Genomic DNA, 20,861 nt, shown 5'->3' on the forward strand with positions numbered 1-20,861 from the left:
TGCCTTGACCTCCCAGAGTTCAGGCCGCTCCTCTGTCTCCTCCCTCAGCGTGGGAGTAGTCCCCGCTCGCTGCAACTAGAGAAAGCCCGTGCGCCGCAACAAAGACCCAACACAGCCACAAATAAATAAATAAAATAAATAAATTTATTTTAAGAAAAAGTCTACAAATAACAAATGCTGGAGAGGGTGTGGAGAAAAGGGAACCCTCCTACACTGTTGGTGGGAATGTAAGCTGGTGCAGCCACTGTGGAAAACAGTATGGAGGTTCCTCAAAAAACTAAAAATAGAGTTGCCATATGATCCAGCAATTCCACTCCTGGGCATATATCCAGACAAAACTATAATTCAAAAAGATACACGCACCCCTATGTTCACAGCAGCACTACTCACAATAGCCAAGACGTGGAAACAACCTAAATGTCCACCCACAGATGAATGGATAAAGAAGATGTGGTACAGATATACAGTAGAATACTACTCAGCCATAAAAAATGAAATAATGCCATTTGCAGTAACATGGATGGACCTAGAAATGATCATACTAAGTGAAGTAAGTCAGAAAGAGAAAGACAAATACCATATGATATCACTTATATGTGGAATCTAAAATATGACACAAATGAACTTATCAATACAAAACAGAAACAGACTCACAGACATAGAGAACAGACTTGTGGTTGCCAAGGAGGAGGGGGTGGGGGAGGGATGGAGTGGGAGTTTGGGATTAGCTGATGCAAACTAGTACATACAGAATGGATAAACAAGGCCCTACTGTATAGCACAGGGAACTATATTCAGTATCCTGTAATAAACCATACTGGGAAAGAATATAAAAAAGAATGTATGTATACATGAATCACTTTGCTATACAGCAGAAATTAACACAACATTGTAAATCAACTATATTTCAATTAAAAAAAAAAAGAGTTGGCCCTTAATGGGTAAAGCTAAAAGAATAACCAGGTATGGTTTGGAAAGTGCTCTACTTCATGGTTAAAACACAACTCTACCCCTAGCCTAAAAGCTTAGGTCTCTGTGTCTCACTCTGGTTTTAAATGAATGAGGAGTTTGAAGACTTCCACAGAAGCTGAGCACTTACTGAGAGCAAAGCTTAGGGCTAGGAAGGGGAAGATACCCTAAAGGCAGATCTTCTATGCTACCCTAGGTTAGGCTGGCTGTGCTCCTACCGCACCTGGATGCAAAAGGCCTGTTGTCTGTTACTGTTGAGGTCAACTCCCTTGGGCTGAGGGCTCTCACCCAGCCCCAAATCACTCTTCAACCATGTGGCCACCTGGAGGGAGAGACTTATGAGTACCACTCTTCCCAGCACGGGGTCAAATAAGCATTATGCTTTCTTCCCACCTCCATACCCCACCAACTGGACTCGCTAAGATCCTTGAGGTATTTTCCTGGGAAAGAGACTACCTTCAGGAGGTAAAATGCTCGTATATGTATTAATGGAAGAGGTATTCTGAGACAGTTTCCACTGGCAGGATTCTCTTTTCTGCATCAAGCACGTTTCTGATGTGAAAGCAGCTTACCTTCTTCTGAAGTTCACCTTTATTGTATCCTAATAGTTTTAGGAATTTCATTCTGGAGTCCTTCTCTAAGGTCACCTAAGGAGCCACAGAACATAGAAGTCTCCATTAAATGAATGTGAAAGACGCTCTCCTGCACCAGCTGGACATCTGTGCCAGTGTACCCTCAAATGTAGTTCTTTGTACTACCAGAAGTGCTCACTGAGGCCAACACCATCTCTCCCTATTTCTCCCCAGACTTGATTCCTGTTGGGGTGTGGGCAGATGTGTTAACAAACCCTTTCCCCCTTCTGCAATGAGAACTGGACCTTCAGTTGACTTCCTAGATCTATTGCCCTGGTAACCTGATAAGAGTAAAATGTCAGCTATGTTTCTAGGCAACACAGCTTGTGACTGGTAAATTGCATCTGGACCAGAACTATGTAAACTATAAATAATTGATGTGGACACCATGCTATGGGCTTCCCTGATAGCAAGGACTCCTGTACTAAACAGATCCCTTGCAGGGACCCTAGAAGCTATGCTTTTGGAGTTTGTACAAGAGATATTAGCTCTTGTGGGCCTGGAGCTTCCAAGCCAGCGCAGCTAGCACACCAGCCTGATGTATATCTCATCTTCTTGCACCTGGGGAGCTGAAGGAGAGAACTCTAAGCTGCCTCATGGACTGTAACAAGGACTCCCACAGAAGAGAACCACCTGATGCTCCCTGATGCTGCCCTGCTGACAAGCTGTGGTTCCTGTCCCCTATCCTTCTGAGGAGACTGATGCCAAGTGAGCCTTCAGTAGTCTTATGAGTCTAAATGGCTAGGTGAGAAGACTCCTAAGTGGAAGTTGCATGGATATAGTAAACGAAGTCAGCTTACCCACTCAGTGTTCCAGATACTAAGGGCCAAGGCTTCCTGAAGCCCTACCCTAATGGGTTAGCAGGCCTGGGCCCTTCATTTATCCCACACTGAACCATGAATTCTTACCATGATCTTTCTCATAGTCTCTCAGGGCCCCCTTCTTCTATCTTCTTCTCCTGGAAATGTTCATCCACACTCAGCTTCAGGACCATCATCATGAACAGCTCTTTTGTAGCTTTTAAATCAGACTCCCCTCTGTCCTATGGGCACCAATGCCTCCTTTGTTCAGCAGAGTAAAGGCTGAACTCCCAATTATTCCCTCTACTCTTTCCAACTCCACCATTCCTGGAGCTACTACCTGTATCCTGCTTATAACAATAGCATTATTTCTTACTATTTTCTTCCCACATCTCTTTCTAGCTTCATTCTACGGTTGATGATCTTCCTCAGATCCTTTTCTCCTCAGATTCCTGGTATCGACCTTCATAAAGTTCTAGTATAGGGCTTCCCTGGTGGCGCAGTGGTTGAGAGTCCGCCTGCCGATGCAGGGGACGCGGGTTCGTGCCCCGGTCCGGGAAGATCCCACATGCCGTGGAGCGGCTGGGCCCGTGAGCCATGGCCGCTGAGCCTGTGCGTCCGGAACCTGTGCTCCACAACGGGAGAGGCCACAACAGTGAGAGGCCTGCGTACCACAAAAACAAAACAAAGCAAAAAGTTCTAGTATATCTGAAGCACAGACTCCAAGTTCTTCTCAGACCCCCCAGGACAGGCCCTGTCCTTCTTTTTGCATTCTACTCTATAATCCCAAAGATATGACTAATCCTCTCACTGTCTGTCCAGTTATTTCTTTCTTTCTTCAGCTCTCTCCTCTCACATGCTCACTTCCTTTGACACATAAAGCACTCATCATGGTGTCATAAGCAACCTGAAATTAAACTGATGCTGCAACTGAAACCATGCCTCCAGAGTAGAGTGGGACTTGAGCCCTGAGTCCCACCACAATGACTTGCCTTGGGTTACCTGAAACAACTCAAAGCCTTCCAGCTGATCCTCTTCCCTTCCTTTCCCTTTCTTTCTTCTCCATTCCCATCACCTTAACTGCCCTGTGGCATGGCACTGTGAAAGCCTTCATCTTGGCTCTGGTAAAGTAGCCAGGACATCAGCAACAGTAGGAAAAAGGCAAATGCTGCTTGTACTCCTCAGTTTCCCTATAGCCATGAATGGTCTCTGAGCCTCGGGTAAAGGGAGAAGACTTTGTGCCCGGCGTGGGTGCCATGTAGGAAAAATCCCAGCGAGGTTAGGGCCTCTGTAATCTGGGCCACGTGGTGGTTGTTGACAGAGGCTGGGGTGCCCGGCTTTGGAGAAACACTTCTGAGCAGCCAGCCTTCAGGCTTCCTACTTTCAGGAACTGCCAGAGCATCTTTTCGCTTTCCAGTGATGCTTGCTGGATCTTGTTCTGACTAATTCAGGAGATTTCCTGATCCCAGGCCCTCCTGCAGCTCAGCTGACCGCATGAGGAATTCAGGTTCTGTGGTGACCTGACTGATGAAGACTAGGCGGAGGCAAGGCTGTGGCACCTGATGGGCACGGGTGCTGGGGAGGCCAAAGGTAACCAGCTTCCCCCCAAACTGGTGAGAAAAAACAAGAAGGGTTAAGGCAAAAATTAACACCAAGTCAGGATCATACGGAAGGCTATCTATTGGTCGACCCTAGGATAGGAAAGCAATAATAAGAGAACTCCTGGGGGTAGAATAGGACCAGGAATTCAGTAGTGAATGTACCCCCACCCCAAAACCACTCCTGCACTTTCAGCACCACCAACTTAAAACTTCAGTACATGGTACTCATCTTTTCCTCACCTGTCCTGGTACCACCTTTCTCCCAGTCACCTGGACTAAACTCCTTGGAATTATTACAGTCTTTTTACCCACAATAGCTGAGCAACAACAAAGTCTTCCTTCCCTCTTCTTGTTCAATGTCTCCCATGCCCAGTGCTAGCACTGGTCTTTTCCTCCTCCATTCCAAGCCTTAGACTACAACCCTATCCCTGCTGCCATTCAGGAGCCTGTACTGGTTTCACAAGGCCCCAGAGAGAGCTTAAGCTCCTCTGCCTAGAGTGCACAAAATCTTTCAAAATCAGGGCCAGACCTGCGTCTCTGGCACCTCTCTCTCTGTTCATTCATGTGATCACTCCGCATCTCCAAAGTGCCCAGTTCATTCCTGCTTCTGTGCCTTCAACCACCACAACAACCCCACCTGAGAATCCTTCTCACCAAATGAGGTACTTTATATAAAGCACCTGGAACAAAAGCAGAGCCCAGGAAAGTTCCTTTACTCCAGCAGTTCTTCACCTTGGCTGCACATTAAAACCACCTGGGGAGCTATCCAAAGTCACCAGGCTGTACCCCAGACAAAAAAATCAGAAGCTCTGGGGGTGGTACTGGGCATCAGTATTTTTTTTAAGTTCTTCAGGTTATTCCAACTGCAGCCATGCTTGACAACTACTGCTCTAGTCCCCAACCATTCACTACTACCCCCTCCTTAATGAATGTTCCCAGCCAGAATTCTTCTCCACTCTTACAGCACAAAATCTACATTACAGATTGTGCTAAACAGAACCATCTTAACTTTTGATTTGTATAATACTCGACAGTTTTACAAAGTGCTTACATATATTCTTATTTGAGTTTCATGTCAATTCACAAATAGAAGCTCAGCAGGTCCTACTATCCCTGTTTTACAGATAAGAACACTGAAGTCCTGAGTTAAGTGACTTGCCCAAGGTTACCCAGCTGGTAAGAGACAGAGCTATGATAAGAATTCAGGCCCCTTGACCTCAGAGTTCTTCACCTCTGATGGGGCTAAAGACGGGCACCATGGAGGAGGGTGGTATTTAAGCAAGCGACCTTGAAAGGCTGCAGTAGGATTCAATGTTCAGGAGAGAAGCTGAAGGGTAAGGTACAGGTGGAGGCAGCAGAGTTGAGTTATTCATAGAACAGAAAGTAGACATATATAACTGGAGTAGAGCGAACACATGAGAATAAGGTGGGAACAAAAACTGGAGCAGGACTTGGCCATTTTGGGGGAAGTGGAAGTTGGACAACATCGCCTGTTTTAGTGTCTTTTTTTTTTTTTTTTAGTTCAGCAGAGAATTCTCCAGGGCAGGTAACTTTGCGCTGGATCGAGATGAGCTGGTGCAGGCCCAAACGCTCACATAAGACGTGGTGCTCTGCCTCGGCCTCAACAGGTGGTGCGTTTCAACTGGACAGACGAGGGGCTGAAGTGCGTGTTTTGCCAGATCTACTGGCACCTACATCCTAGGGGCATCCTGGTCCTGGAGCCCCAGCCTTGGTCATCCTACAGCAAGAGAAAGACTCTCATGGAACCAATCTACGAGAACTATCATCAAATTCAGCTGAAGCCAGAGCAGTTCACTTCCTACCTGACATCCCCAGAGGCGGGGTCCTCCAGCTAGGAGCCTGTGGCCACACCCCACAACACCTTCAAAGACTTCCAGTGTCCTGCCCTGTAACTGTTCCACAAGGCCCATCCCCCCAGCCACTAAGTGGCCTCCTGAACAGACAGTGTGAAGAAGCTGCCTGCTGCTACAAAGGACCTGGGGGAAGAGGAAAGTATCCCAAGGTCTTTTCTTTCTGGCTCCAAAGATAGTTTCCTCTCTTGGATCTGCAGAGAAAGCCTTTCCTGTGTTGCTGCCCCAGCCTCTTCCCTACATCTCTGGCACCTAAGCAGCAAGCCCGGCTGTGCTGGAGTCACCATCATCTTCCTCTCCCGCACTCCACTGGGCTGGATGGCATGGACGGTTTGCTGACCTCTGTTCTCCTGGGGCATGGGAGGTGGTGGGTATCAAGTTCTCTAGCCTCTTGCTCCTGTTGTCCCAAGGAGAGATTCCCATTTCTCCTCGGCCCTTGTCCTAGCTGTGTCTCAGTGGACCACAGATAGAGGGACTGAGGGTTAAGAGGGGAATGTTGATGGGGAGGTCTGCAGGTACTGTGAAAATCCTTCCCTCTGCTGTCCACCACTGGGGAGAGGTGGGGTTTGGGTTTGGAATGTGAGAACGGCACAATAAACTTGATGTTTAAGGCAGTGCTCCCACCCCCCCAAAAAAACCTGGAGGTAAATGGGGCTGTGTACATTTGGCCTTGAGTCTATAAGGCAATGGCGGGGGGGTCAAAGGTTTTGAGCAGAGGAGGGAGAGGATGAAATCTACATTTTTTTTTCTTTCCTCCTTTGTATTTATCCTGTTCTTTTTGTATTCTAACTATGCCTGGACTCACTACCAGTCCAGGTATGTAGATGTGGAGAAAAATCAGATGGAATCTCAGGCAGTTCTCCATAAATGAGAGTTCTAAAGCAATCAATTCCTTTCAGACAGGACTGGCACAGCAAGCAGGGTGAAGGGGTAGAGAGGGAAGCTACAGCAACTCTCTGCTTGACCAGTAAAGTGGGACCTGATCTCAGACACAGGCAGTGAGAATAAACCTCTTACAGAACACAGCTCCATGCTGGGCACACAGTAGGCTTCACACACACACACTACACTTACAGCAACTGAGACACCTGCTGGCCTTCTCATCCATTTGGGGTTTGTTTTCAGGGGAGATATCAATGATGCTTGGGCCACTTGCTCTGGCACCTGCAATGGTGGGAGATGCTGGACTTTGCTAAAGGAAGAAGAGGTCTGAGGGCAAAAGGACACCTGCATCACCAGTGTGGAGTGGTGGTTAGCCAGGAACTCTACCTACAAACTCCATTTTGGGAGGGATCCTTGAGACACCCAATTTGGCCCACAAAGGCAGGACTCTCATATTCCAGGGGACTGGTAGTGAGGATGGGACTCCCATGCAATAAGGCTCTTGGAAAGCCTACTGCATCCAACGTCTACAGTGGAGTGTGGCACAAAACGGATCTATAGGAGGCAGGGAGGAAAGACAGCTCATACTTCCAAAATAGTGAAGGGTCCTAGCATGGAGGTCCAATTTCCCCGAAGTACCGCTGGGAACATCCAAGAGCAAGAGTCAAGGTAAAGGCCTCCTTTATATTGGGCAGGAACAGACATCCTTCCGGGAAGATGGGCACTGGAGCAAAGGTTCAGCCTTCCCAAACCCAGGGCTCTGGTCTCCCAAGTCTCCAATAGTCCCCACTTCTTCCCAGGCTATGTCCTTCCCTCTCCCGCCAAACAGAGGCAGTCCCTTCCCTCCAGCATTCTCCACCAAGCCCTTCAAGCCTTGTCAGCCTGCCTCATCTGCCGGACTTCCCAGCTCCTACCCGCCGCAGAGCATAAGCTGATCCAGCCGTCGAAGGAGGCGGCAGCGAACACTGGAGGGTCCCAAGGGCACCACTGCGCGTCAAAGCACCAGCTGCTCAGTGTGGGCAGCTTATACACCACCTAACATGAGGGAACACAACCATTAAGGAGACCTTGACTTAGGTAAGGAAACCCAGAACACATAGGTGCAGCCGGGACTCCCCTACCATCCCAGCATGCCCACAGAAGGGCCAGCCTACCTCGCTGCTCTCCAGGTTCCAGCACAAGATCTGGTTGTCCTTGGCACTACTCAGCCTGACTCCATGACACTGGCAGGATCCCCCTAAAAAGGAAAGGAAAGAGGAACTAACGTTTGCTGAATGCCTACTGTGAGCAGGGTGCCTTATGTATCTTGGATAAATCTCATCCCCCAAAAATGAGCAGTCTGGCTTCATTTTACAAATGAGGAAAATGAGGCTTTGGAGGAAATTAAGGAACTTTCAGCAGTCAAGCAGGCAGAACCCAAGTCAAATCCCAGAGCCTGTGCACTATGCACTATACCACTCTGCCTCCTGCAGGTCACTGAAGGATGGCCTGCTTCTCTTCCCTGATTGTAGGGTAGGAATTATGAATCAACATGAATCAGGCAAGCACCCATCCCTATGGGTGCTTTTAGCCCAGGAGGGTAGTGAGGACCTAACGCTCAAAAGTCCCCACGGGGCATGGCCCTTGAGTTAGAAAGAACAGACTATGGGGCTGTTTTCTCTGCTGTAGGCCCAAGAGCTACAGCTTCAGAGGCAGGCCTGTTCACAGAAAAGACAGGAGCCAAGGTTCCCTTATTAAGAACTCTTGAAGGAGGCAACCTAATCACCTAAAGAAATGAGTACTGTCCTCAGATCAGAGCTTGGGGACTCTCCCAGGGGGACTAAACATTGGCTCCAGTATTTCTCATACCCTATCCCCACTCCCATCTCTGGAAGTTAGATGGAAACTCAGGCTCTTTTCCATAACCTCTGGGTCTAAAGGAATTCCTCTTGATTGGACCTGGAACTAGAACTGGGTAACTATGTGTTCACTGGGATAGCTTTGAAGCCAGGGAGAATGTCTGGTAGCCAAAGTGAGGCATGCATTGCCTTCTACCCAGGTCATTTATGCCCCCGCCCTCCAACAAGGATGTGGATGGGGTTTGAGATGCTGCCTGCTGTGACTCTCCAGCACCTTCAGGGGTGAGGAGGCAAAGCACAAGTCCCACAGATGAATTACTGGAAGACGATCATCTTCTGAACAGAGCACCAACTGGGTGGCAATGTCTGGGTGCCAGGCCAGGCCTGAGCAGTGCATCTGTGAACAAAGCAGACCCCAATGGGCCATGTAACCTGACTCTTCTGGTTATGAACCTTTTTTGTCCAGCTGAAATGGGACCTCTCTGAGGGTAGGTTTTGTGTCTCTCCTATGTGACTGGGAACACCACAGCCATCGGGGAATGAGTGATGACCATAGCAAGGAGCACCAGAAGCCTCCAGATCAGCTCAGTTTAGCTTCCCTAAGCTTTCACTCTCAAATGGAAATCTGCTGAGGCTGAATCCACAGGTGTAACAGCCGAAAACAGAACCCTCGCCTGGGGGAGAGCAGCTCCAACACTAGGCCTGAGAGAGACAGCAGAGCCCGAGCCTATATTCTGCCTGTATTCAACTCACCCTGTTGCTGTGATCACTGACTTTGATGATAGGTTCATTCTTCCTGAGATCCCACACGACTGCCTTGCCACTGGGGTGAGCAGAAGACAGAATGTGTTGAACTTGACGGTTCCAAGAGAGTGCCTTGATGTCTTCTGGGGGCTGCTGAGGCAGGATGTGTGGGGGGCAGGTTGAGGACAACCTGTCACCCCTGGACCAAGAGACAGCTGCTCTTCCACTGCTCCCAACCACCCACAGAAAGGCCAAGAGTAGACATGGGGCTATCCAAACCAAGCCAGTCTCGGGAAGCTGGGAGGGGAGTTTTCCAGAGAGGATGCTTTAGGAAACTGGTGTAGAAGCTGAGAGAAGAACAGATGCACTTGGGTTTTACTCCTATCCCAAAGTGCTCCTGAGAGGATAGAGTCAAGATTTTAAAACAGCCCTCTCGTCTCTGACAAGAGAGAGAGGGAGAGGAAAAAGGTGAGGGAGGGAGGGAGGGAAATATAGACACCCAAGACCCCCAGAGAGAATGAAGCAGAGAGAAAAGCCATTGATACTTTTAGGGCACAAGGTGCTATCAAATTCATACTGAACTTACCTCACGATACTGTAAGCATAAGAAACAAAAGTGAGGAAGAAAAAGATGGGCCCCGTTACAGACTGACAAGATAGGTACACTCAGAGACAGAGACACACGAGTCCCCCAACCACATGGGGAAACCAGATACAAAGACAACGCCGCTGATCCTCCCACAAAAAGGACAAGGGTGTATCTGGGTGTCCTACTCTTGCCCCTGCTCAGCTAAGCTCAGGGCCCAAGCTTGCCTAAGCTATACTACGATAAACAGTACGTTCATGCCTTCTCTCAATGTCTTTTACTCCCCTCACCCTTCTTCATTTGCCTTCCAGAAACCCCTGGGTCAGTTAATGACCACAAGCCACCCCCAACCCGTCCCCACCCGACTCCAACTCTCTATTATCTGGCTGGTAGGCAGCACGTTAGTCTGTGGAGCTTTAGTGCCCTCCAGTGGTGAAGACGGAAATCTCCTGTGTGCTGGCTGCCTCCATAATCCAACACTCCCTGGGAAAATCAGGTGCACACTCTTAGCAGCAGCACCAGAAGGCTCCTCACCTGTGACTTGGATCCTGGGGTCATTGGCACACTCAGGTTATTCAAATCCCAAATGAAGATTTCTGAATCATTGGCCCCTGAGGCCAGGAGGTTGCCCTGTATGAAGGAACAGGCCTTTGGAGACACGCCTTCCCAGGAAGAGATGAGAGCAGAAAAGGGGGAAGGAGACCCACATGCAGGGCTTCCAAAACCACCCCCACAACAACCTGGGAAGGGCTCAGAGTTAGAGACCACAGGTCACAAGCAAACGCTTCCCTTCAGATCTGTCAGCCGTGTCTGATTAACTGAAATGTAGTACCTGGAACGGATTAAAGTCAAGGGCTCTGACAGCCCCCATGTGCTTCTGTATCTGGGTAATCACAGGCTCCTTCCCCGAAGACAGGATGTGGGTCACATTGTATAGAGTAAGCATGCCATCATCCCCGCTGCCTGCAATAACCCCGGAGCCTTCCAGAAGCCCGTTGCCAAAGCTCCCCCAGATCAGCTTGTGAAACCTACAAAGAGGAGGAACTGGCATCAGCACCAACTCAGGTCCACGTCAGTAAGTAGAGAATGGGCATCTTTGCCAGCTTCTGACATTACGCAGGCATCCCCACCCTTAGTCAGGGCCTGCCTGTCTCCCTCATTTCCCAGACACAGAACAGAGGTCTCCTCTGCCTGGTCCTCCTGCCCTTTGGCTGAAAAAATGTTCCGTCTATGTTACACTAGAAGCCAGGAGGCCACTGCCACGGAGCTGGGGGAGGGGTGCTTTTAATGTTTTTGTTAACATTATTGGGTTTAATATAAACCCAGTGATAAACACTTCAAATAAATTACTTCTTAATCCTCCCAACTCAAATAACAACTAACGCTTATTTTGATAACTTCCAACGTACTAGGCACTAGTACGTTTTAAGTGCTTTACATGTTTTAGCTGATCAACAACCCCATGAGGTATTAACTCCATTTTCAATTGAGGAAACGAGGCACAGAGAAGTTGTGAAACTTCTGTATATACAGTTAGTAATTTTACTCCCATTTGACATCTAGGAAGTGACAGAGTCAAGGTTCAAAGTTAGGCCCATCTTATGCCAAATCCTGAGCTCTTAACCATCATAAAATATTGTCTTCTATTTAGAGCAAGATCCAAACTCTTCTGCACCTGAATAGAAGCAGGTTCCTTAGGCCAACAGTTGCTGTCCCCTCTTCCCTCTTAAACTGGAAGTGAGAAAAGATCTAAGGACTTTCCCATCCCATGCCTCTCCCATGTGTTTAGTCCACTGGAACTACCATGTGGATTCAGTGGGCCAGCCCTAGAGACACAGAGGCACAAAGAATAAATGCACCGTTTGGGGAACACTTTTCTGGCTTTCTGAGCATCTTTCATACAAGAAAGAGATGGACCCTGGGCTCCCTGCACACAAGTATGGGTCCCCTGCAAAGCCCCTAGGGAAGGCATGTGAAATCCCCAAAGGCTCACAGGCGGTCTGTCCTCCATTTCACTTGGCTATCCTACTAGACAAGGATATTTCCGCAGCCTTCCGAGAAGCCAGATTTCACATTGAATGATGTCGTAAGATCTCCAACTGAAATTAAATGTTCCCACACCCTGGGAACAATCAGCAAAGAAATTGAATGGGGTAACCAGGCAGGAACCTGTTTGGCCAGTCATTAGAGCAGAGCCAACCTGTCAAAAGTGAAGAGCTGAGCACTAGTTCAGACCAGGTCAGCATCTGAACAAAAACAGCAGAGCTGAACAAACGGTGGGTCTAAAGCTACTGTCAGAAAGGCTATATTTTCTAAGGTTGCGCTGACCTTAACAGGACAGAAGAATGTGTTCCACGCTGGCTCCAGAGGCTGCCAGCCATGTCATCCAGGGGCTAGAGCTCAGCATGGGCAGAGGGCAAGTCAATAGGTTAGCCAGAGAAGCCTCTAATAGGTCACACAGGAAGCAGAGGTAGGTATGGCCATGGAAACTCACATGGGAATGCAGTGACCGCGGTATGGTCAGAGCACATGACATATAAAATCAGAGTAAAAGGTACCTGAGACCACATGGGAGTCACCAAAGGGTCGGAGAAGAGGGCCCAGTTACTTTAGAGTGGCTGAAATGCAGAATACGGGGTGTGACAAAATGATTTTTCTTTGTGTAAGCATGCAGAAAGTATGTTCCTATTGTTAACACTTCACTAGTAAGGGTGAAACTGGAGCCCGAATAGCTGTGATAGACAACACCTGGGAGAGGGGGAACACCTGGGACGAGTCAGGCAAGGAAGGAGACTTGATCAATCATCTCTGCCCTGCAAATGGACAGTCATGTGTGTGTGTGTGTGTGTGTGTGTGTGTGTGTGTGTGTGTGTGTGTGTGTGTGTGTGTGTGTGTGTGTGTAAACAAAGAGAAAGCACACAAGCATGTGAGATGTGACAAAACATTAACAACTGATGAGTCTAAATGAAGGTATGATTGCTCACTGTGCTATTGTGCAACTTCTGTGTTCGAATATTTTAAAAATAAAAAGTTATAAAACAAAAAAGATGGCCTTTGGCCTGCAAATAGGAACTAAGAGATTTAAGTAGAAGGTATAGGGAGACGAGTTTGTATAGGAAGGTGGGAACTTTGAAAACATAAGGATACACGTGGAATTCTCTGCTAAAGAGCTTCTCAGGATAATGATGGAGACCACATGGCATCACAGAATGAGGGGTGGCACCTAAAGAAAATACAGGTTCCGGATTCCCACCCAGACCCAGAAGCAGAATTTCCAGAGACAGGCCCTCAGAATCTACGTTTCTAATAAGAGCCCCCCAGGTGATTCTAATAAGCTGCCAAGGTTAGGAACCTCTGTACTAGATACATCAGACTGCACACCAGCATAGAACAATGGGAAGAAGTTGAATGCATAAAGATAGAACCAGCCCCAACAATCAACTCATGGCTATGCTCCTGGCAAAAAGAGAAAAACAAGGCTGGAGAGAATAAACTGAGACCTGTGAGATCAGAACGTCGCACCAGCTAAGCTCATCTGAGGCCAAGCTTCAGCTACCCTATGATTAGGAATATGTGCTGTATAAATTCTTGCTCCCATGATTTCTGTACTTCTTTGTTTTGGATTTTGATTTTATTTGCTTAGTGAAGTTCCTTATGAAAAATCCCAACCTCATGTTAGTGGATTTAAGTGAAAATGAGTTTGTCCACATCCTGGCCAAAATAACTGAGGAAATCCAAGTTTCCTTAAAAGTCAGAGAGATGAGGGCAGTGCTCCAAGCTGGAGAATAAAGACACTGGGGTGGAGCGATGGCTGTCTGAGAGGAGAACTACTTTTCTGAATGCCTAGTATGCACAAGGCTACTATGTGCCAATTATGTTACTCAAATTTACAGTAGAGAAAACAGGGTCAGAGAAGTTAAATAATGTGTCTGATAGGACAGTAGATGGCAAAGCTGGGGTTTGAACCAAAGTCTGTCCAACAACAAAGCCCATGCTCTCTCCTCTGTGATCTTAATGTCTCTAGAGAGAAGGCAAGTCTTAGAAACAAGAAAATTAGGAGTAGTACCAAAACGATCTTTTACTGCTTAGTGTTGTCCCTTACAAAGGCACCTAAAGAGGGGTCACAGTGCTCCCCAAGTAGCTAGAACTGAGATAAAGGTATTGGAAGATAGATCACCTACTTCCTCCATGTTACTAGAGGATGGGTCAGACATAGGTTACAGTGGCCACTCAGAGATCTAGAACATCAGTGTAGACAGAGGTAGAGTGCAGCAAATCACCCACTGACCCCTGAACTCACTCAGCCACAGCAGCTATGTCCTCAACTCAAAAGTCAATACATAAACAATGTATTATTCTCCCAGATAGTTTTCTTCTTGAGTGAGATTCACCTAACAAACCAAACATCACTTGCTTCAGTGCACATGCTAATCCATATTGATTCTGATTGCATCCAGCGGCATTAATTCACACACTCTGTTCACTCTATTTATAGCTTAAGGCTGTCCCTTATCTACACCCATACCAGTGTTTCAGAACATTTCTCTTTCAGTCAGGTATTTCTAAATAGATAATATTTCTCTGATACATCACGGGTTGAGTATAAGGGGATCTTCAGGATTCAAATGTGGTTGAGGCATGGGTCTGGTAAAAAGGGCAGGCAATGGAAGGGGGAAGACTTTGAAGAGTATGTTTAGTTAAGAATAAAGAGATACAGAGAGGCATTTGTTTAAAAAAAAAAGGAAAAAAGGAAGGAGACTAAACTAGAAAAAGGGAAGGAGAGATTGAAGACTTAAATTTGGAGTTCAGCAGATTCTTAGAAGTCATCTTGTACAACCTCTTCTTTACATATAAGTGAGGAAACCTAAGATCACTGATGGAATTCAATTTGCCCAAAGTCACATAGTTTTAGCCAAGGTAGCAACCCAACACAACTGTGCTTTCCATTAAACCAAGCAGAAGATGATACAGAAAAGAGGAAAGCATAAAGCAAAGGATGGGTTGCCCTTCGTCTACCCTGATCATCTTGGTCAACTGTCTGTGATGCTGACTTTTGAGTAAGTGACCTAACCCAGGCTGGAACGGAAAGAAGTGGGTGTCTTAAACCCTGGAGGGTCTAAGATGATTTCTTCAGAAAGGCCCCAACCGAACTGTGTCAAAAGTAATCCCTTAGGTCTTTGAGAATAAGACTCAATCTTTAGACACAATTATAGAGGTGGAAAAAGGAAGCTAACTGTACTATATTTGTTTTGATTATAGTCCCCAAATTCCTGCAGGGTAGAGCAGGGTGTGAGGTGATGCTTCATGATTCCTGAATACAGTACCAACATTTCAAAAAGTGTCCCTTCAACCTAGTTGGCTGCCAAACAAACAGATTGTTACCCCTGAAAAGCTCTTAAGGCACTAAGACTAACTGAAGACTAACTATAACTAACTGAACTGGTGGACGTGAATGCTCCGTTTGGAAATCCAGAAGGTTCTAATATCACTCATTTATTCCACAGATATTTTTTAACCACCTTATGACAGGCACTGTTCTAGATGCTAAAGATACAGCAGTGAATAAAACAGACAAAAATCTCTGCCTACATGGATCTCAGGATTCAGTTTCAAGGTCTCTTAAGCAATTACATTGCCTCTTTCTTAGGAACTCCTAGCCCTAAGGAGCCACTACTATGCTGAAGCTGCTGCTTGGCTGGTCAAAGAAAAGAGTCCTTGCGCTCACTGCCCCTTTTCTTATCTTCAGGAGTATAAACATTATTAAATTAGCTCACTCCTTTCAGCAGCCCTTTCTGAAATGCTTGCTTAGAGGCTAAGAATATCTCATCATTACTGGTAAACCCGCCAAGGCCTGCTCTTCAAAAGGTAAAGGTACTGGAAATACAAAGACATGTTAAAAACTGCAAAATAAGGGATACTGTAACAAAGTGATATAGGAGCTCAAGAAAAGGAGAACGAAAACTAACTTTCATTATTAGGTTAAACCATGAAAAGAAAGAAGAGGGTACTTCTGTCTAAATATCTTAATCTAATCACTCAGATGGACCAAAAAATGCACAAGAAGATGGAGAGTTGCATTCTAGACCAGCAATCTCTAAAGTGGATGGGCAAGATAATCCTCTGGGCTGTAAGAAAAAGATTTATATTTTTAATATTAAATAGTAGTACAGTAATACATGTATATTATTTATACTAAATATACACTTGAGTACAGTGAATATTCACATTTTTCCTGATTGTACAAAAATTTAGAGATCATTGATTCAGACTGTAAGCCTCATCTTTACACAACCTGTAAAAGAACAGTTGAATAATAGAAAGAAGGTAGGTTTTGGAGTAAGACAGGCCTAGACTTAAATCCTAGCTTCTCAGAGTTTTGGTTCTCTCCTATGTAAAATGGGAATAATGGTATTTTTTGGTTAGGCTCGTTTTGAGGAATGAATAAGATATTATACAGAGCCCCTAGCATAGTGCCTGGAATGTATACATGTGCTTGGTGAATGCTAGTACCCAACCCTGTAAGCCTGCCAGAGCCATGAAATCCATGAGTGCCCAATCGGTGCCTGACAGCAATGAGGAGAGGATCATTCTTTCACCTCCCACTGGCAGACAAGGAAATATTGTGTAAGGCTGTTATCTTCACAAGAGCCAAGGGAGGAAGGAGCCAATTCCTCTGCGTTCAGAGACAGATCAGGTACTTGTGGGTCCAGGCTTCTGTGAGGCGTCTCTATCACATGATTCTGCATGACGCTGCTGCTGCTGACCACAAAGGTTGGAGTGGGTGTTTTCAAAATCCTCTTGCAAAATAAACCCAGAGTTAACTTCTCTCCTACTAAAAGACCATTCTCCCCTCACTTGTCTCCTCATGAGCCCTGAGAAGCACATACTACTCCCGGGATTCCCCACCAGGGTCTACATCAGGATCTGCCCTGCATACCCATCAAAAGTTCAGACATAGTACCTGCTGGAGGGAGAAAGGACTCCCTTGCATTTCAAGTCCAGAGAGGGGTCCCTGAAATCAACCTCAAAGATTTCCAATATGCCATCTGTACTAAAGGAGGCATCTAGCTGCTGGGCAGATGTTCCTAGGCACAAGAAAAGTCAGGAAGAGGCAGCATATGAGCAACAATATATGCATGGATTTGGGGTATAAATGGTTAAGCAGTAGAGAAGAGGAGGAACAGGAGAGGGCTGGATATACCCTTTTTCAAATGGTAGCTCCAAAGAAAACAAGAAAGCATGAGGTGCTTAGCCTTAAGCCAGAGTCCAAGGTTGCCCCCAGATACCAGAAACTCCTAATATCCCTTTGCATATACTGCTAGCCAACCCCAGATTTCCATGACTCTAAAACTTTCTCTGAAGCACAATAAAGAGCCCTGGATACTATGTTTCCCTTCAACCTATGTACTCAGTGGATCCTTATCCACAGTAGTGGCTAGCTGGGCTCCACACTTGGACAGCGGGCCGCTCAAGTTCCTTCAGCTTCATGGTCTGTCCTGTAGGTGGCAGAAAAGTGACCCTTTTCCTCAGCCTACTGAAAATAGAAACCAGCAAGCTTAAGGGCCAGATCAAGGGGAACACCTGCAGACATGAGAGCTTGTTTCTCTCTCACCACCAAAGAATGGGGCATTTTGGGGCAACACAGGGTAACAAATACATGACCGTCTGCAGATCTGTAATGACAGTTCATTTTCCCAGTTACTGAAATCTAATGCTTTAAACCCTAAAAGATATTCAAATACACTAGTTGCCACAGGCCCGAGGGTGATGATAACCATCAAACCAAATAATCTCTCAGTGACCCTATCCAATCCCTTGGTTTTAAACATCATCCATATGTCGATGACTCCCAAATTTATATCGGCAATACAAACCTCTCCTCTGAGCTACAAGTTTCTTATATACAACTGCTAATCAAATATTTCTACTTGAATATAGTAAAGATACCTAAAAGTTAGTCTGTTTAAAACAGAATTCTCTATTTCCCCATCTCGTCCACCCATCTGTTCTTCCTTCAGTTTTCTTCATTTCAGTAAATGGTACCACCACCCAGACAACTGCTTAACCCCCAAACCTGAAAATCACAGTAGATCCCTCCTTCGCCCTTATTCCCTTCTAATCCATCATTAAGTCTTCCAAATTTTGCCTCCAAAATATACCTTAATCTGTCTATTTCTCTCCATCTTCACCACTGCTCTATCTGAAGATACTGTCATCTATCACCTAGATTACTGGTCTTCTCCCTGCTACTCATCCCTGTCACCCAATTCATTCTCTGCATAGCAGCAGGAGTAAACTTTTTAATCAAAAATTGGATTTTGGCATTCCACACTTAAAATTTTTCAGTGGCTTCTATCACACTCAGAATAAAATGCGAACCCCTTTGATCCCTGCTCAAAGGCTCTAGCCTACCACTTCAACTTCATCTCTTCCTACTCTCCCCCTTACTTATTGTGCTACAGCTGCATTAGCCTTTTTTCATTTCCTGGCGTTTCCCCACTTTAGAGCTTTGTAAATTCTGTTTGCTATACTTTGATGGCTTTTTGTTTCGTTCTCTGCATGACTGGTTCCTTATCACATCTTTCAGGGCTCAGCTTCTTACCTCAATGAGGTCATCCACCCAATCAAAAACAGACTCCTTTTTTTCTTCTTAGCAATCTATAATTATATATTTACTTACATCTACATTGTCCACTAATAAGTAAACTCCATGAGAGCTAGCACTGTGTCTGCTTTGTTCTCCATGTTATAACTAGCATCAGAACAATGTCTGGCACATAGTAAGTGCTCGATAATACTTTATGAATGAATGCAGACATCTATTTTAACTCGGTAGTTTCCAAACCAATTCTAACACATACTCAAGGTGTCATCCCAACAGGCTAAAGCGGCAGGGAAGTTAAAAAAAAAAAAAAAAGTTAACACTGAACTTGATGGAGTAAACTTGGGACCACTGTGACCTGCTTGAGCAAGCCACAGCCAGCTTAGTCTTGACTTACCAAAACAAAAGTTTTATTACTTAATAATATCAAATGTACTCTCCAGCTTGAAGAAAGTTTAAGGCTGCCAACTCAGCCGAGATTTCCCGGGGACCTCTAAACACTTGAGGAATATTCGGACAAGATTGTACATCATACTACACGGTCACCAGTGCCACCTGCTGGTCAATACCATTTTCACGTTTCTGGAGAAAGGTCTCTTAAGCGGGAGCTGCAATTAGCCGTGTGCACTTGACATGCATATCTCATTTAATTCTCACAATGGTTCTGGGCGGTCAGTACTGATACTATCCGCATTTTACAGAGAAGAAAACTGGCTAGACCAAGCTGTGCACACCAACAGCCTCCAGAGCCCAGTGCTTTTAACCATTACACCAGTCTAAACTCCATGAAGTGTTTAAACCCCAGCCTACAAATTGGGAAGATGGGCTTTTAATCCACTTTGTTCAAAGACATCTGTTCACAAAAAAGGTCCCCGCTGCGGTCAGAATGCCGGGGGCGTTAAAAGTGGGAGAGCTATGACCACTCAACCAAGAGCTGGACACGCTCGTGCAGTGAAAGAGGACGCCAGCTACCCTTGGCTGTCCAGTCCCTCCGGAGGATGGTCGGTCTCCCCCGCGGCGCGCCGGCGTCAGGACTGACAGGCCTTCCCGCCCAGGCCAGACGCAGAGACCCGTTGCCGACACTGGGCCCAGGCCAGGTCAGGGTCCAGGGCTCATGGGGGAGGCGCCAGGGCAGCGCTGGAGAGAGACCGTCTTCGGGCTGAGGCACCCAGGCGCGGCAGGGAGAACGAGCCGAGTGCGGCCGAGAGCAGGGCAGGCATCGTAGGGTCCCCTGAGAGGCACACCGGCAGGAGCCCCGGGGGCGGGGCGGGCCGCAGCGCCAGCGGAGGGCGAGCGCGCCCCGGCACCCTCCCGAGAGAAGGGCGGCGCTCGGGGTCCCCGGCACGGCCTCCCCTCTCAGCGGCCCCGTACAGGCGGGGAAAACCAACCTGCGCAGAGAGCCCAGGCCAGGGGTCTGGCGCGGCGTAGCAGGAGCCGGAGCCGGAGCCGGAACCGGAGCCGGAGCCGGAGCCGGTCTGCTCTCAGGGCTTCGGAGCTCAGCGGGGCGCCGTGGATGGCGGCTGAGGAGGACCAAAAGTATTCCTGGCCCGCAGGCCCCACCTCCCACACGCGCCGCCAGGCGCAGGGCCCAGCACCCCGCTGACCCACGGAGAACGTTCCCTAATAGGATTAGAGCTTTTAATCAGGCCTCCCTCACCTGTCCTGTGATTGCGCAGTGGGTCAGATCCCGCGACCAGTAAGTTCTGGTCTATTCAATTTGAGTCAGGCTCCGTGGGCAGCCTCTGAAAAGGGAAAATAACTCATTACTTGCTTATTGAAGCGGAGAAGACCCGGACCTAGCTCCAGGTGCTCTCAGTGGAATCCACTTAGTTGAAAAGGTAAAAAGCAATCTAGGCCATAAAGAGCGGTGAGTGACTTTCTGCAGCCCAGCAACAACTGGTGCCCCCAACCGCTGGTTGAACTAATTAAAAGCTATAGATGGGCGGGGGGCAAGGTACCAGGGGCTTCCTGGAAGGTTTCAGGGACGAGACAGGTGTCATACGTTGGGGCTTCAAGAAGATAGGTGGACTCCCAGCGAGGAAGAAGGGGCCCAACCGGCTAATAGCGCCCTGGTGTTTCCCATACCATGAATGAAAGGGACTACAGCTGGGGGAGTGGGCTGGATTCAGATTGTGGAATACCAATTCAACTCTGCAGGTAATTGGGAGTTACTGAAAATTATGGGCAGATATGCAATAAGATTACATCAGACTAGCAATATGGATCACCATGCACAGAGAACAGAGCTGGAGGCAGGGAATCAAATTAGACTAAGAGAACAATCCAGGTACCAGGTGATGAAAGCCTGGATTAACATAGTGGCAATGATTGTAAAA

At 47.0% G+C, this 20,861-nt stretch overlaps 1 protein-coding gene across 1 annotated transcript in view; it reads right to left on the bottom strand.

Moving 5' to 3' along the window:
- The window catches only part of SEC31B (SEC31 homolog B, COPII component), a 34,211-nt gene extending 14,304 nt beyond the window's left edge, over positions 1-19,907 (bottom strand). The window contains 15 exon segments of the mRNA XM_089897361.1: positions 1,045-1,075; positions 1,188-1,291; positions 1,542-1,616; positions 3,783-3,846; positions 3,848-4,011; positions 6,948-7,082; positions 7,629-7,790; positions 7,910-7,964; positions 7,966-7,992; positions 8,848-8,990; positions 9,347-9,490; positions 10,458-10,553; positions 10,756-10,951; positions 16,885-17,023; positions 17,348-19,907. Of these exon segments, the coding sequence (XP_089753487.1) occupies positions 1,045-1,075; positions 1,188-1,291; positions 1,542-1,616; positions 3,783-3,846; positions 3,848-4,011; positions 6,948-7,082; positions 7,629-7,790; positions 7,910-7,964; positions 7,966-7,992; positions 8,848-8,990; positions 9,347-9,490; positions 10,458-10,553; positions 10,756-10,951; positions 16,885-17,023; positions 17,348-17,411 (1,599 nt within the window). The 5' untranslated portion in view covers positions 17,412-19,907.
- Between the last annotated feature and the right edge of the window lie 954 nt (positions 19,908-20,861).

Source organism: Delphinapterus leucas, chromosome 16, assembly GCF_059928025.1.
Source record: "Delphinapterus leucas isolate spDelLeu-1000000601 "Yukka" chromosome 16, BTC_Dleu_Yukka2, whole genome shotgun sequence".
Lineage (NCBI taxonomy): Eukaryota > Metazoa > Chordata > Mammalia > Artiodactyla > Monodontidae > Delphinapterus > Delphinapterus leucas.